At 35.2% G+C, this 17,877-nt stretch overlaps 1 protein-coding gene across 2 annotated transcripts in view; it reads right to left on the bottom strand.

Annotated features, from left to right (window-relative positions):
- The window catches only part of SEMA3E (semaphorin 3E), a 243,235-nt gene that overhangs the window by 85,256 nt on the left and 140,102 nt on the right, over positions 1-17,877 (bottom strand). For both annotated transcript variants that reach the window (XM_072759799.1, XM_025987750.2), the window contains exons 3-4: positions 4,342-4,401; positions 1,684-1,803 (exon numbers count right to left, since the gene is read on the bottom strand). In XM_072759799.1, coding sequence (XP_072615900.1) covers positions 1,684-1,803; positions 4,342-4,401 — 180 coding nt within the window. The remainder of the gene's footprint in view (positions 1-1,683; positions 1,804-4,341; positions 4,402-17,877) is intronic.

The following is a 17,877-nucleotide window of genomic DNA, read 5'->3' as shown; positions in this document are numbered from 1 at the left end:
CCCACCACTGCCACGACACAAATAGGCACATAATAGGAAAAACTGTTGACAACAAACAGGAGGAGAAAATTCTGAGAGATAAAGCAATTACAAACATGGTAATATCAATATGTATGAAACCTGAATATACATTCAGAAAGCGATTTAGAAGACAATAAAGTATCTTTGAACTGCTGAATGAAAAAAAAAAAAAAAGCTTGTGAATCCAAAATTCTATATCCAGGGAAAATATCCCTGAGAAATAAAAATGAAATCAAGGCATTTTCAGATCTATTTACTGCCAACAGACTGGCACCACAAAATGTATATATTTTGGCTTCATATGTAGGTGTACATGTCTGAATACTTTGCATGCATGTAAATATCCTTTCACTGGGTTGATTGGCTTTGCATGGCTCTCTTTAAGGTTCTTCCATTAGATAAGCCGTATTGTTTCTTTAAAAGAATTCAGTGAGTACACTCGATGTGTTTGTGTACACTCCTTAGCTTTAATCTACAAGTAGAGGTGGTTAGTTAACATTTAAAATACGCTAATCAAAAATCCTGCCTATAAGGACACTTCACAGCTGAAGTCCCTCAATCAGGGGGCTCTCAAGAGGCAGCTGAACTAAGTACTTTGGATATGACTGATTGTATGTGCACCTGAGTGTTAACTAGTATGAAGGATACCAGGAATGATTTTGCACGAGTGAAGTGAATGTTATTTTCTATATGCCGCAGCTGAAAACATTTTAGGGTCACTGCTGCCCTTTCATCAGTAGAGTATAAGAATCAAGAGACCGTAGCTGTTTCACTACAGAATATCTAGATGTCTGTTTTATCTGTATCTCATCTTCATGGAGGATTCCGCCTTCTGACCTAAAAAAGGGTAGCAGATCCTGACATGAGAAGTTATTTTTTAAATGTATTTTACAGCGAAAATGTGATATAAGATACTTGAAAATGTGCCCAAGATACATGAGAATTGAGAGTTCATTCAACAGGTTATTGGATATTCAACCTGTTTGTTAGTCAAGGTTATACGTGTGATAGAATTCAGCTGAGATCTTTTCTTCTTTTTTCTTTTCTCTCTTCTTTTTCCTCCTTTCTTTTCTTTTTTTTTTTTTGAGATTTGTTTTCTTTATGCTGATCACCTGTAGTGGGGTCTGAGGCGTACAGCTCTCACCCACTAATATTTAGCTTCAGTCAGTTTGTAATCCACCTCACCCCTCAACTCCCAACTCCACCTCCCTTATTTCACTTATTAAAAAAAAAGAGTAATTACAAAATCAACAAGTCTTTGCATTTCCTTTGTAAAATACTATATATAGTAATTGTGCTTATATAAATTATTTATATATATTTATATATATACATTCTAGCTTGGTGGTTCCATTAATAAAATTTATGCACAGACACAATAGAGAACACAGTTTGATATGAAGAAATATTTTTAAGTGCACAATTAAGTAAATGAAGTTGTTCAGTGAAGGAATACATAAAGAATTAATTGATTTATCAATTTTATAGCTGAGAGGGATTTTAAAGGTCCAGAGAGATCATTTCTCTGACTTAGGAAAGCTTCATCAGTGTACCACAAATGCGTTTCTTTTTCACCAAAGAAAATGCCACCACCTTTCTTTAAAAAAAAAAAAAAAGTTCTTTTAAGCATGACTTTTATTGCTATGAATGATATTATCTTACTTCCAAATGGTATCCAACCCTGATGAAGGCACAAAGTGGATCAAAAGCTCCAGTACCACAGGTCAGAAGGTGTGTCCTATTATAGTGATGCAAAACCCGGACAAAATTTGCACATTCACTCTAAAGCAAAAAGAAAAAAAGAAACAGGTTATTGTAAAAAAAAATTGTTTAGGCCTTTTTGATTTCTGTTTTCCCTAATCCTACAAATCTCATGTTCAAGTCTCCTTTGAGGCTAGAGGAGGCAAGAAGGGTGGATGTAGAGGGCAAGAAACATTGGAAGCACAGACTGGGATAACCGATGCACACCTTAGCCTCACTGCATGAATTACATTCATAACAGGATTGTATCATTTTTCAGGTATTCTAGTACATAAGTGAGGAGTAAAAAAAAGTACTATGCAGAAACTTATTCAAACATAAAGATGTGCATGGCAATACATTCCACTAATTAAGTTATTCCCAATGCTGTTATTTTTTTTAAGTACATATAAACAAATGAATCAGCACAAAGTCAGAGAACCAATAATTAGAGAAGGCTTCACTACCCTTAAAGAAACATGGGCAGACTTTAAGGCTCTACAGAGTTTTGATGTTTGGTAAAATAAGTCATATCTTCAAACTCATAAATTCACACAAAGCACTTTCATAGAGGATTTTCAAATAAATACATGGGAAGTTAACCAAGAGAAATAACATTTTACACCCATGACTATAAGACGGCTGTGCAGGAATCAGCAAAAATTTTTTTATGAAGGACCAGGGAGTAATATATTTAGTTCAAATGGCCAACTGGTCTCTGTTTCAACAACTTACCTCTGTAAATATGGCATGAAAACACTCATAGACAATACACAAAATGAATATGTGCGGCTGGCTTCCAATGAAACTTTACTTACAAAAGTAGATGGCAGGCCCCATTTGGCTGAGGAGCTCTAGTTTGCCTACATTGGGATTCAACTAGAATATTTATTTTACACATCTTTGTATTCCCTGCTTAATTAAACACAGTAGTAAATATATATATAATATGTTTAATAAATTTTACTACATAAATCACCAGGTGAATTTTATGATCAATATGCTGAATGAGAAGAGTTTTAACTAGCTCAAACCAACTTGTCCAAATTAATTCTAGCACACACCTTCCTGGTAAATTAGGTATTGTTTCATTTAAAATAAATTACAAAATACTAAGCTCTTCTAATGCTAAATACTACTTTGATATCAATGCATGTAGTGGTCAGTAAAATACCAGTAGTGGTATTTTAAAAGTCATAATCTGTCCTTATAAAACATTTCATAGAACAGTGGGATGAAAAAGCCACCAGAACCAACCATTTTACTAGAAGTGATTCCGATTATAGCATTCCCTGTTCAGAATGAGGAATGTACTACTAACCTGATTATCCAGAGCATGTAGATATACTTTCTTCTATTTCCCATTCACGTAGCATTTTATTCTGAGGGTGACCAGAATTCATTCAGGCATGGGGAAAATATTCTCTTCTCCTATCACTGTAAGTACCTGCTTTTCATCTCATGAAACCTTGAATGAGCCAATGAGGCTACATTTGGGCTCGGTCGGGCTCAGACTGACAGAGCCTAAGAGTGTGTTCAATTAGTCAGCATTATGCTGTGGACTAAGACAGCAGGAATGTCTTGGCTCACTCCTGGGCTGGGTGACCCAGTTGCTACAGAGACTCTGGAGTTGGTATAGTGTGTGTTAGTCTTACATGGTATGTTTGTTTTTTTCTCTCACTAAATAAAGGGGGAAAAAAGATAAGTTGACTTTCTTTTTTTTTTTTAATTTTTTATTTATTTATGATAGTCACAGAGAGAGAGAGAGGCAGAGACACAGGCAGAGGGAGAAGCAGGCTCCATGCACCGGGAGCCTGATGTGGGATTCAATCCTGGGTCTCCAGGATCGCGCTCTGGGCCAAAGGCAGGCGCTAAACCGCTGCGCCACCCAGGGATCCCGATAAGTTGACTTTCAAAAAGAGGTATGCACCCCTTTCTCCAAGACGTGTATCATGTCAGGTACTCCCAGCACCTGAAAGTCCCTTCGTGCATGCAGACAAGGCACTGGGTCAGGACGCTGCTTCTGCGCAACCTCACACACCACAGGGAGTTAGGGAGACAAGGAACACTGATTGTTCCAGCAAGAGAGACCCTAAAATCATCACGGGGGAGATCAAGCACTGCCTTTGCCTTCTCCTTTCTTTTTGTTTTTCTCTCCTTTTGTTTCATTTGGTTCTAATTTACTAATCAAGGCAAGATGAAATCTCACAAAGAATGTACTTAACTTTCCCTTGAATTAAAAATGCACCTGAAATTGTTTTTTTCTCCCAATATGTAGGAGATAAGCATTAGGATAAGAAATTCATAAATCTGAGTTGACAAATACATAATAAACCAAAAACCAAAACCTAGACACCTCAGCTCCCTTTACTCTGACTTCACATTGAAATTAACTTACAAATTATGATCTCTATAGAATGCATGTGTATGCATGGATATGTGTACATACATTTTTTTTTCTTCCTGAGGGAATCGCATATATGCCTTTTAGGAGCAAATAAAAGGTTAAAGCGTCAGTCCCTCGTGACTGACCAGGAATATAATTGGCAATGTGTTTAATTTACAATGAGTAATACTTACTGCATCTTTTCCTTTCATTATGCATTCTTCTATTTTTAGTGCTGTACTGGGCCAGCGTATCTGAAATAAAGATAATGTACTATTATGCAAATGCATACAAAAATAAACCACACCGAAAAACCATTTCATTTTTTCTATAATGCCAGTACAGTTTCCTTTTGTTCTATTTCCTGAGAAGATAAATCAAGACTTTATCTTCTTTACATCATTACGCGCCTAATGAAGACACTTAACATTTGAGCTTTTATTTCATCCTAAAACTTAGTTTTTAAACAAAAATTTTTCTCAGGTTTCCCTCCAGTCTCCACCCTTGAGAGGACGCCACACTTCAAGCAGCCCTGCTCTGCATATAACCGGCTGTGATCTCCGCCATCTGTCTTGTCTTTCCCCTGAACTTGACTGTCTGTCCCTCCAAGTCAGGTACCTCCTGAGTTTCCTTTGCATTTTTACCACTCAGCCCAGAGCGTGGTGTGTGGGGACTCAGTAACATTTGCTAAATGATGGGATTAAAGGATGTAGGACTCCTCTGTCCTGGAGGGACACCCAGACTACCTCCAGGTCTCCACCACATCAAACATGATGCGTCTCTGTACACATCCCTCTGAGATTGGTAAAAGAGCACCGTTAGTATGTATAACCAACGGAGGGGGGTTGGTATGTATATAACCTAAGAGTAGCATTACTGGGTCTTAGGGTAAGCATTTATTTTATCTCTTAACATAGCGCCAGAGTACTTCCAGAATGGCCACATACTCAACCAACTTTCTAATTTTTGTACTAAGCATCCGAGATTAAATACTTCAATACTTACCATAACTTTATTAAAGAAATAGTATTACCCAGGGAGCTTTTAAAAACAAAAATGTACATTTCTCTGTGCAGCCCCACAAGGCAGTACATCTATACATGGGAACCAAGGAATGTGATCCATTTGAATAAGTGTAGCAAGTGGTAAGTTCCCAAATGTCTTCTATGCCCCAATATCGTAAGCCTTCCAGTAAATAGTTTATCCCCACATCTTGATGGATCAATAAACCTCCCCCACCAGGCTGAAAAAGCTTAACTGGCCCCCTTTCTTGTGTCTCTCTCAGAATCCTGGGGAGCATCATCTAATGCCATCATGTCATCGTCATGGTTTCTACCATCTGGGTGATAACAGTTTCAGTGTGGAGGGATGTTGACTCTGACCAGAATACCCTGTAACTTTTCCTTCACTGCTGTAAAAGGTTTTCACCTTAGATCCACTAAAGATCTGCACCGGGATACGGAACTCCTAAGATGTTCTCTCTTCCTCTCCTACCTCCACGACACTTTGAGTCAGGCTACATGCGTATTTCTTTCTTTTTTAGGCAATCATTTTCTGTTCTCAAGTTAACATTTTGGGGAAGGAGTAGCAACTTCCCAGCAGAGTAGCCTAGGCCTCTCAAGATATTAATATTTCTATAAATAACCTTTTCCTCCTCAGGATGCTCAAAGATCCCAGAGAAATTATCCAGGGTATCAAACTAAATATGAGAGGTTGGGACCCCTGGGTGGCGCAGCGGTTTGGCGCCTGCCTTTGACCCAGGGCGTGATCCTGGGGACCGGGGATCAAATCCCACGTCGGGCTCCCGGTGCATGGAGCCTGCTTCTCCCTCTGCCTGTGTCTCTGCCCCTCTCTCTCTCTCTCTCTCTCTCTGTGTGACTATCATAAATAAAAAAAAATAAAATAAAAAATAAATTAAAAAAAAACTTTAAAAAAATAAATAAATATGAGAGGTTACCGATTGGAGATATTTTTTGTTCAGTGAGCACACTGCTTGTTTTCCAATTAGTGGCCAACATTTACAAATGAGAAATTTTGAATAGAAATCAAGATTTCCAGTTTCTCTAAGTGGGCCAGGCATTCTTTCTTTAATTTGTTTCAGACTCTTCTTCTCCTGACTGATCCCAGCAGCCATTTTAAGTTTTTGAAAACGATATATACATACATATATATATACACACACATACTAAATACATATATATATATATTTGAATTCTAAATATGGTTAAGATTTAAACTTTTTTTTAAAGCTGTGCCCCAGAAAATAACAAGTTAGATATTTATATGCTAGAGGTCAAAGAGGCTTGTCACTTAATACACACATGATGTAGTCAAATCCAGTCCCAGATACATGAGTAATATTGGGAATTCATAAAAGTGGTGTCAAAGGCATTTTATTATGATGATTTTTACATTATTGTGTGTATTATCATAGGAGTAAGTACTATGTGGTTTGAATTACAGGTATAAAATATTACTTTGATATTGTTTGAATTACAAGTATAAAGTATTGCTTTGATATTCTTAATAGTGTAAGGGGCCCTCGTTTCTTACTAACATTTCTTACTAACTATATTCAACATCAAGTATTCATAGTGCAGTATATAAACTTAAAAAATCATGTTTTCATTTATGTTGTGACACAAGAAAGACAAAGGAAAACAAATAGGAATATAAAAGAAAACCAACTAAAAAGCAAAAAGCATACACATAAAATCCTAGAATCAATGTTTATGATGGCAGTGAATCCAGCAGGGGATCATATAGGCTTCAGGAAAGAGATCACGTAAATACATCAATGTCAGGTTCAGATGCAGCCCTGCCTCAGCTTCAGCAGAGTCATTAGTACCTTTAGAGGGTAAGCACCCCAGAAGCAAAGCTGTAGCATTCATAAACTTTACTGATCCCTTATTTTGGGAAGAATTTTTGTAGTCAGGGTGAGATTTTTTTTCAGATGATTTCCACACCTATTTTCACTTGAGATTCAGTTTGATTTTGGAATTATGATTTTACTGTGGATGCATAAATTATTCAAAAGGCTATACTCGCACATGTGCACACACACACATATATGCGAACTGAATATATATAGCATATATTATATATATACTGTATATTAATTTATACAAATAAATATAAATACAAACTTATTTTAGGATCATCTCTCATTGGAAAGATTTTCATGACTAATTCAGTTAACAGCATCAATAAATCAGAGAATATCTTACTTGTAATTCCAAATAGTGCTTTATATTCTTAACACATTTAACTTAAGAAATGCACGGCTCATCTTCTTCTTAAAAATATTAGCATCCCTTGTTATTCATTTTTCATTATGTAAAATGATTACTTCTTTAAACTGTATTGTCACAATTTCAAAGTATAACTCAATCAATTCTTTAGAAAAATGTATCAAGTTCAGCTTTTCAATGTTGAAATAGTATCCAGACCTGATACACAACCTGAACACATTACACCATGTACTCTCCCAAATGATTGCTTCATAATGATTATTTCTAGGACTAGTTGAATAACTGTTAAAGGGGTAATTCTCTACAGAATTTCTACACACCTTTTGACAGTTTTGTTCTACATTATCTTTTCAAACAGGCTTGAAGGTAAGGATAGAACTTCCCTCCAGGGGAAATGAAAGACTAGCTTCCTGACCAGGATAATAAAGAGAATGTCTCCCTCCAGACAAAGGTTGAATAATTTTGCTAATGTACCCCTTGTGAGATTTCATATTTCCTAAGCTTGGGTTCATCAGGCATAACACATATGCACTCCGTGTGCAGCATCATACCTGGTTATGCTATGCATCACCCCCCTGTGGGACTTATGAGGGCAAAGCAATTGCTGGAAACATGATGGCCATGCTGCATGCAATGTTGTGGCTAATAGAGTTCTTTGTTTCTGACCCATGAGTCTCATGTCTTCTGGCAGCATCTAGGACATGGTGACAGCTAACTTGCTGTCTTACAAGTGAGGCAAAATCTCAGACTCTCTACAGTTATGACACCAACGAAACATAATATATTTTGTCATAGTGAATACAATAAATGGCATTTCTCAAGATTTTCAGGATCTGTATTGTTTTTAGTGGCAAGTGGAATCATTTCAATTGCACTAGAAAAGAAAAAATCATTCCTCCAGGCATACTGTACAAAGTATTTCACAATAAAACCTTTCCTAATATTTTTTTAAATAGATAATATTTATTTCTCCTTTGGTCCTCTACATTGTTCTTACTTTCTGTATTAGGATTGTATTACAATTTGTGTACTTAAGTCTCATATTAATCTGTAAGTTATAGAGAGGAGAGCAATGTCTTATTTCTGTATCCCTACCAATGCACAACCCAACCTGGCACAATGCCTTCAGCGTGGTTACTGCTTATTCAATGTCTGTTGATTGACTTCTATCAATCACTACATCTTTTTAACATTCTTTGTTAAGTCCATCCACAGTAAAATTTCAGAGATAAACTTCACTGGCATGAAATTGCTGTAACCAGTGGCAAAGGAATGAGACAAGTAGCAATTTGGGGTTTAATCAGAGAGGGAATTCTGTAGGATGTTAACAAAAATCTAGACTTTGAAAGACTGGTGGGATTTCTGAAAACAGAGAAAAGGATCTTGACCAGATCACTTTGAGAGGATGGGAGAGATGCAGAAGGTTAAATCATGAACACTTACCACTACGAAGTCCAATACTCAGGAACTCTTTCCAAAACAATGTCATTATAGATTTACTCAAGTTTTGTGTGTGTGTGTGTGTTTTTTTTATATATAACACTTAACAGGCTCAGGATAGCATTCAAATGTTCATTCATGTGAGAAAAGATAACATAGCAATACCTCCTGAAAATGGAGTTATTTTAAAGCCATCATGCACAAATATCCTGACAAGATAGTAAGAAAAATTATTTTCTTCATTTGTTGTGGAAATCAGGATGTATTTTGGTTCTGCTCCAGAGTTTATCATCAACAAAAGCCCATCAAATTAAGCTATTTGTTCTGCCAAAAACATTTCTTAAAGGCAGTTAAACAACAGGGTGTAATGCTATTTCCAAATTTTCTATTCCAAGAAGGAATTAAAAGCAAAAGGTTAAATACACATCATTTCATCACAATATTCCTATATTACAATTTAATTGTTCCAATGCACATTAATGGTCAACTTACTCCTCTTGCACATCTCAAAGGAGGAAAATAAAATAAAATAAAAATTAAATTACAAAGCAATTTTTTCTGGACTCCCTGTTGAGTCTCATAATTATGTTACAATTAAGGATTTAACAACTTACTATTACAAGATGTTATGACACTCAGAGATTTAGGGAAGTAAAAACGAATCCAAGAAGAAGAGACAATTTAACTCTCTAAAAAAAAGATTTCATTTTTAAATAAATAAATAAAATGATCCAGTAAATCTCCCTTTATGGAATATATTTAACTCCCTTAGACAATATTATAATTTCATCTAATATATCCTTTTCTCATTCTATTATTTTAACAAAAATGTTTATTTATATTTTAGTTTTTCTTTCTACATTTTACATCTATGCACAGTATCAGTGTCCATCAATGTATATATTAACTACGTGTCCTATAAATATCATGAAAAGAAAATATATTTTGAGTATAACACATTAAAAGAGTCCTAATGGTTTATAAATGGTAGTCTTTAACCCGACTTCATTTTTAGTGTTTATGCTTTTATACTTAATTATAATGACTGTCATTATTCAAGTAGTTTATATGCCAGAATTATAATCTTTTGAACTATAAACAAGATTTGTATTTGAAATGTTTATACTCCAAAGCATTTGAACTAGAACAATATTATTACTACAAGAACATTATTGGCCTGATGCATGCCCTTTTTAATGGATGAAATTTACTCAACTGCTAACATTAATGTGAACTACCATCTGCCATTTATAGGCCAATTATACTTTAATGCCTTTTTCCACTCAGTAAAAAAATTAAATTATAAAATATAAGAATTTCTTTTACTTTTGATGTAATAAAGTGGAATAAATGGGAAAAATGTAAATACTTTTAAAAACAGAAGTATCTAAGAGAACTATATGTACAGAATTCAAATCAACTAATTTACTATTAGCTTAAAATAAGAGTGGTGAGAATAATTTTAGGAAAATAGCCTGAAATTTAGAAACTTAGAGAAAAAGTATGAATAATGCTAAATTTAAAGTTTATTACTAATATGGGATAGTCTATGAAGTCCCATAAAATATAGCTTAAATAAATATATATCTACTTTTGATTTATTTTTCTTTTCTTTTTTTAAAAAAATATTTTTATTTATTCATGAGTGACACACAGAGAGGCAGAGACACAGGCAGAGGGAGAAGCAGGCTCCCTGCAGGGACCCGATGTGGGACTCTATCCTAGGACTCTGGGATCATGACCTGAGCCATGCTCAACCACTGAGCTATCGAGGTGCCCCAACTTTTGATTTCTTTGGGAATGGTAAAAAAACAAAACAAAACAAATTATACCTCAAAATTTTATGCCTTAGTATTGTTATCTTTCAGAGAAAATTTTTTATTTGTTTTTCAGTAAATTTCAGTAATGCTCAACTCAACACAGATTACAAGGGACTGTAAAGACTGAATACAGCTAAACTAATCACTTACCACGGTTTAATACTGGAGTCCATGGGGCTCTCAATCTTTGCCATAAGTAACCATAAGTGGGACATAGTTCCTCCTTATACTAGTCAGTAGTTTTTCTCTATCCTGTCACCAACTACTAACTACTCCACTAGTTCTTCACCATTAGTAAGGTAAAATGTGGTCATGCTAAGGGAGTAAGAACCAAGGGGAAAGAAACACCGCATAACAGAAGGCAGAGCTAATGGTATATGGTGAAGACCAGCTGGGAGAAGTGAAGTTCACACCAAAGCTGTACTCTGCTTCTCAATGGTATGATGCTCTGGAAAGAGCACAGGCCTCTCGACAGACAGACCTGGTTTTAAATTCTACCTACTACTTACTGGCTTCATGCCTCTATTTTCCTCTACCTTCTATTTATCCAACATACTACTGCTAAATAAGGTAACTGTACTAATTAATTACAATTCTAGTGATGGTATGCACATATTCAGAATCCCCCACTGGCTCCTGCATTGCCTAGAGTAAGTTTCAAAAGTACAGGAAAAATTTCCATGATCTGGTCCCAACCACATTTCCATTCTTAACTCTTACTCTGCACCCTACCTTCCACCATTCACATCCCCCCACTTTAACTATCTACTTTGGAGATTAGTTATTATTTTAAACAGCTCTAAAATTTCTGTTCTTTCCTTTATTCACTGTTCCCACTACTACTCTGTACAAATTGAAATTCCGAGTAACATTAACAGTCTAATTAATTAATTAAAAATATTTTATTTCTTTATTCACAGAGACACACAGAGAGAGACAGAGACACAGGCAGAGGGAGAGGCAGGCTCCCTGTGGGGAGCCTGATGTGGGACACGATCCCAGGACCCTGGGATCACGATCTGAGCCAAAGGCAGATGCTCAACCAATGAGCCACTCAGATGCCCCTAACAGTCCAATTTAAATTATATCTCCTCCAGAAATCCCCAGCCCCCAGCTTTCATATGCTTACTTAGCACTGGATTTAAACATTTATTACAGTTTCATTTAGTTGTGCTATAAATGGCAAATGTGCATTATCTATCTTCTCCATTATATTGCAAATATTTAAGGGTAGAGACTGTTTTGTTCATTTGTTTATTCTTCATATCTCCATGTAGATTTCTAAAATGCAGTTGAAAAGCCCTAAAAATATGTAGGATTCTTTTTCTTACTTATAGCAGCACATTAGAATTGTGTACTGAGGGGATCCCTGGGTTGCTCAGCAGTTTAGTGCCGCCTTCAGCCCAGGGCGTGATCCTGGAGATCAGGGATCCAGTCCCACATTGGGCTCCCGCATGGAGCCTGCTTCTCCCTCTGCCTGTGTCTCTGCCTCTCTCTTTCTCTGTGTCTCTCATGAATAAATAAATAAAATATTAAAAAAAAAAAGAATTGTGTACTGATTCTACGTCTAGTTTAGACAACAATCATGGTAGCAAATATTTAGGGACTTACTATGTTTAAGGCATTTAATAATTAATGAATCCTCTCATAAAAGCTGTGAATTAAGTACTGTGATCACCTCTCTCTCACAGATAAGAAAACTGAGACATAGGGATGTGGAACAATTGGCCAGGATCACTCATCTCATAAGTGGGAGATTGGATACTAGAGTCCGTACAGGCTGGCTGCATACTCTTTGTTCTTTGCTATTATGTTCTGCTACTTTTCAAACAGTCTTATAATATCTATGAATTAAAACAGTTAAAATGAAATAAGAAGTAAAATTTATATGTTGGCTATTTTTGTTAACTTTCAAAAAAATTAACTATTGGTCAGCTGAACTTTATTCTAGAAATAAAACATTGATCAGAAAAAGTAAGGGCACACTTTCAGTCAATAAAGAAACACAAACAAACACACCATATCTAATATTTCCTTAATGGTAAATTTAAACAAATTGTAATAAATATGAATAAGGAAATAACATTTTTCTCCTGGAATATAAAAAAATAGTACAAAAATGTTTTCAATAATTCTTAGATACTATGTGAAAAAATTTCCCTTGTATAATATCAAGAGGGATCTTTATTTTGATTACCAGTTTTAGTTTACTAATGAATATTATCATTACTCACGATTTTGAAAGGATACACATTATTAAAATGTTTTAAAGTCACATGAAAAGTTTTTTTTAAATCCTGTTTAAAAAGACTGAATTACTAAATAATTGTGTAAATACTGGGTTGGCTTTTAAATGTTAAAAAACTGCAGTATGTTTTATAGGTATTTCTTTTTCCCCCTTTCTCGAGTGTATTTTTGATATTTCTCATATATTCAGAATTTTCTATGAATTAACTCTAAAAATATCTTACCATTAATTTTCCATGTATTTATTTAAATCCTCTTAGACCTAAATCCAATTAAATTATATCAGTGATTAAAGTTCAAAAAACTATGCATCATGTAAAAATAGGATTTAATTCTGCTGAGTGTAAAGCTGCTAACCTGAGAATTTAATAATGACATATTAAACCGTCATGATCTCTTCTGGCTACATTTTGACTTTACAAGAAGTAAAAATTAATTGGGGTGGAAAGTGTTTGTAGAAACATATACATTCCTTTTCAAATTATAGATTGGAAGCGCTTCCTCAATACAAGCTATAGTTTTAAAATCAAGCAGTAAGTACAAGAAAATTTAATGAGGAATGTTTTCAACAGATGAAAAATAAAAGCCAATTTAAACATGAATAGCCTTGAATTTCCATGTTTAGAGCCCTATCCCAACTTAGAGACTATAGGATTTTATCATAAACAGATGCTTTTTAAAAGTGAGATACAGATCCAGGTTGTATCTACAGGAAATCATGTGAAAAGTATCCGGCAAGATGTTTTGTCCTTCCCTTTACACACTTTCTATTCATACTAATGCCCTGATCTTGTCAAAGTATGACCAGAAACTCTCAAGATGTTTTAATTTTTTCACTCAAATTCTGGTTTCTTCTAATTTAGTCCATTTTTTTTTACACCAAAAGCTTTAGAGAAAAATAAAAAGGAAAGAGTATGTTTTTTAAAAAAATTCTCTGGAAGTTGCGGATGAAATCAGAGTTCAATCTAAGAGGTCTCACATTATTTGTGGATTTTAGAGATCTTTGAAGAGAGCAATTTGTAGAAACTACTCTCTTGTGGCAGATGTGAGGTTCTCATAAAATAAAAACATAAGGTAGAACAAATGGAATTATAAAATTGAATTTATCACAGTGAATAATAGGATTTAACACCTGTATTGATTTTTCTGAGTGTGAGTTAAAGGTGTTTTATGAATGTAATACAGATACAACAGAGCAGAATTTCATGGCAAAAGACTATTATTACATAGTCTGGAAAATGCTATTAAATAATTAATTTTTAAAATAAAACCAGTCTCTAAAAAGACTAATATAATACAGTAAGTCTGGTAAATGGTAAATTCTTATCTATTTCAAAATTGCAGTCTTATGTGTGTGTATAATCATAAAAGTTCTGATTATTACACATAAAACATTTATTTGGCATCACATATAGGACCAGTATTTCCTAAGGTTTACAGGGACACATAATGCTTCAGGATTTCACCATCCTAGATACACATAACAATCATCTGGGGGCTGGTTTAAAATCCCCACTTCAGTCTGTGGGTGGAGCATTACGGCATAGATATTATTTACAACGTCCTCAGGTGTTATTAATGTGCAGCCAAACTAAAACTACTGCCACACTTATAAAACAGGATCCTACCTTGTTTGCCAGTGGGGAAGTGGGTAGGTGGTTGGTGGGGGTAAGGGTGGGGGTAGAAGGCAGACAAAATTAACCTAAAAGAAATTAGAGAATAATTAGTTTCATAGTGGTTCTGGCAATAAGTACAATGGGAATTGCAAGAGAGCAGACAATGAAGAGAACATATTGGATGATGTCAGGATTCACTACAGACACAGTTTCATTCTTTTATTGTCTATGTTCTTTGTCTACAACTTCAAACACGAATGTAACACAGTACGTATCTGAAGGAGCTATCTTATAAATTAGACTGGCAAGTAAACAGCCAATTTTAATATAATATGAGACTCAAAATCAGACCAAAGATAAAGAAAGGGCTAGGAGAATCTTCTCTGAATCCAGTTTAGAAGAAAAGGAAGTGGCTTATAAAAAAAGTAGGTATGTTTGAAGGCTAGTCCAGGGAAGGAGAGAGTATAACAATAAGGGGATATTAAAGAGCAAATAGAGGTGCTCAGCATCACTTATCATCGTCATACCACATTGAGATATCATGTTACAACTGTTAAAATGGTTATTATAAAAAATAAAAAAATAAGTGTTGGTGAAGATGTAGGGAAGATGTAGCAGTGAGGAGGAAATGTCAACTGGTATAGCCATTATGGAAAATGGCATGGAAACTCCTCAAAAAATTAAAACTAGAATGATTATATGATCCAGCAATTCCACTTCTACTTGTATATCCAATGGAAATCAAAAGAGAATCTCAAAGAGATATCTGCACTCCCATGTAGCATTATTTACAATAGTCAAGAAATAAAACCAACTTAAGTGTCAATGGATGAATGGATAAAGATGTGAATATTATTCAGTCATGATATAAAAGGAAATCCTGCCATTTGCAGCAACATAGATAACCCTGAAAGCATTATACTAAGTGAAGTAAGTCAGAAAGAGAGGTGGGGAGATGGAGATGGGAAGATTTTTTTTTAAAGATTTTATTTATTTATTTGAGAAAGAGTAAGAGAGAGAGAACAATGAGGGAGAAGGAGAAGCAGACTCTTTGCTGAGCAGAGAACCTGATGTGGGTGGGGCTCCACCCAGGACCTGGAGATCATGCTCTGAGCCAAAGGCAGACACTTAACTGATGGAGCCACCCAGATGTCCCTAGAGATGGGAAGATGTTAATCAAAGGGTATAAACTTCCAGTTACAAGATGAATTAGTCCTGGGGACCTAATGTGCAGCATGATGATGATGATTAATACTGTATTATATACTAAAAGTTAAGTGCTAAGACAGTAAATCTCAAATGTTCTCACTACAAAAAAGAAATTGTAACCCTGTGACATGATGGATATGTTAGCTGACACTATGGTGGTAGCCTTTTTGCAATTTATAAATTTATCAAATCAACATGTTATCCACCTTAAACCTACACAATCTCATGTGTCAATTACACCTCAATAAAGATGGAAAAAGTGAAAACAGAAGTGATCTGTTAGCAATATATTAGTGTAGACGAGACTGAAAAGGTAGATATGAGTAGATCACAAGGATCTCTAACTTTGCAAAAACGAAAACTTTATTCTTACTCAAAAATTTTAGAATGTTTTGTAAGATAAAAATTATAGAGCAAGAATAACTATGTTAACCATGTTAACTATGGCCTGATCAAAGAGTTCAGGAAATGCACCAGCTTCAATTGAAAAAAATCATCTTTATTTAGTTGTATAATTTCTATTGAAATTTAGCACCTCTATCATGTAAATGTAAGAAATAAATTACAGTAGTATTAATATCCATTGTTTAATAAGCAAGAGAAATACTAGATATTTTATTTTATTTTTTAAATATTTATTTATTTGAGAGAAACAGAGCGTGTGTGAGTGGGGCGAAGGGCAGAGAGAGAATCTCAAACTCCCCACTGAGCCTGAAGCCCGTTATGAGGTTCAATCTCACAATCCCGAGATTACGACCTGAGCTGAAACCAAGAGTTGGATGCTTTATGGACTGAGCTCCAAGAAATAACAGATATTTTAATATTACTTTAGGGTTGTTACAGGTATCTCAAAATATTATTAACATTCATCATTAACTTGGAATTACAGTGCTGAAAAGACCAGTTGCTAGGTCTTATTACTTAATATACAAATTAAGAAACTACATGCTTTCATACTACAAATTATTATTCTTGTGGTGTGATAACTTTATTTCAATATATTTATAATTTGCTGGCTTTTTCCAATATTTTACTTAGTAATCCTCCATAATGGTTTTTTAAAAGATTTTATTTCAGAGAGAGAGAGAAAGAGAGAGAGCATGTGCAAGCATGAGCACGGGGAGGGGCAGAGGGAGAAGCATACTCCCTGCAGAGCAGGGAGCCCAATATGGGGCTTGACCCCAGAACCCTGAGATCATGACCTGAGCCAAAGGCAGATGCTTAACCGACTGAGCCACCCAGGTGTCCCCTACATAATGATTTAATGCATTTAAAGGTCTATAGATTTGACCAGACTGCCTAAGAGATCCATGATACACAAAAAAGGTTATGAACCCCTAACAAAACTATATTTGTTGCTAATTTTATAGAAAGAGGAAATGATAAGGTATAAAAGATAACCAATCCTTAAGCAAAGTCAACAGGGTAGGATACAGAGCATGGGTAGAAGGGATGGCACGTTGTGAAAGGAGAAAGAACACTCCCCACTTTAACAAGGAAGGCGGTAGAAAAGTCACACAGAAGTAGTGGACTTGGTGATAGGAGAGAAAGGATCCACCTGTTTGATGGTTTCTATTTTCTAATGAAGTTAAAAATTAAGATTAGTCATCTTCCCTGAAGAGATCATCAGGGCTAATCCATTGTGACACATCCCTATGCTGTGACTGTTCATCTCACAGGAAGCAGTGACACTCCCTTACCCAAGGAGATCAATAATCAATGGCTGGACTCATATCCCCATAAAGTTCTATGTAGCTCCCAGTCTGACTCTGCCCTTCCAAACTTTTCAAACACTTCCATTAAATCATCTCAAATGCCTACTCTGTCTTTAGCAAAATCCACTGTCACTTCTACTTCTTTTTCTAGTGCTCCTTTAGCTTCCTGCTTTAATTAAAATCAGCTTGTCCCCTGAAACTGTTGTTTCTCTACCAGTGGTATCTACTGGTAGTAGCTTTTTTACTCTAAACCCACATTAAGAAAGATGTTTTAATTGATTCTTCTGGCCTGTTCCTAATACTTTTCACTCTAAATGCATCTACCAAATAAAAATTTAAAACCAAATAGTAAACATAAAACCCTTGCTGCTTTGAAGCTCATGTGATCACAACCATACCACCTGCTACCCCTCCATGTAATCAACCACCATC

The sequence above is a fragment of the Vulpes vulpes genome, chromosome 5 (genome assembly GCF_048418805.1).
Source record: "Vulpes vulpes isolate BD-2025 chromosome 5, VulVul3, whole genome shotgun sequence".
NCBI lineage: Eukaryota > Metazoa > Chordata > Mammalia > Carnivora > Canidae > Vulpes > Vulpes vulpes.
The sequence above is the reverse complement of the archived record's forward strand: the minus strand, read 5'-3'. Positions and strand labels throughout refer to the sequence as shown.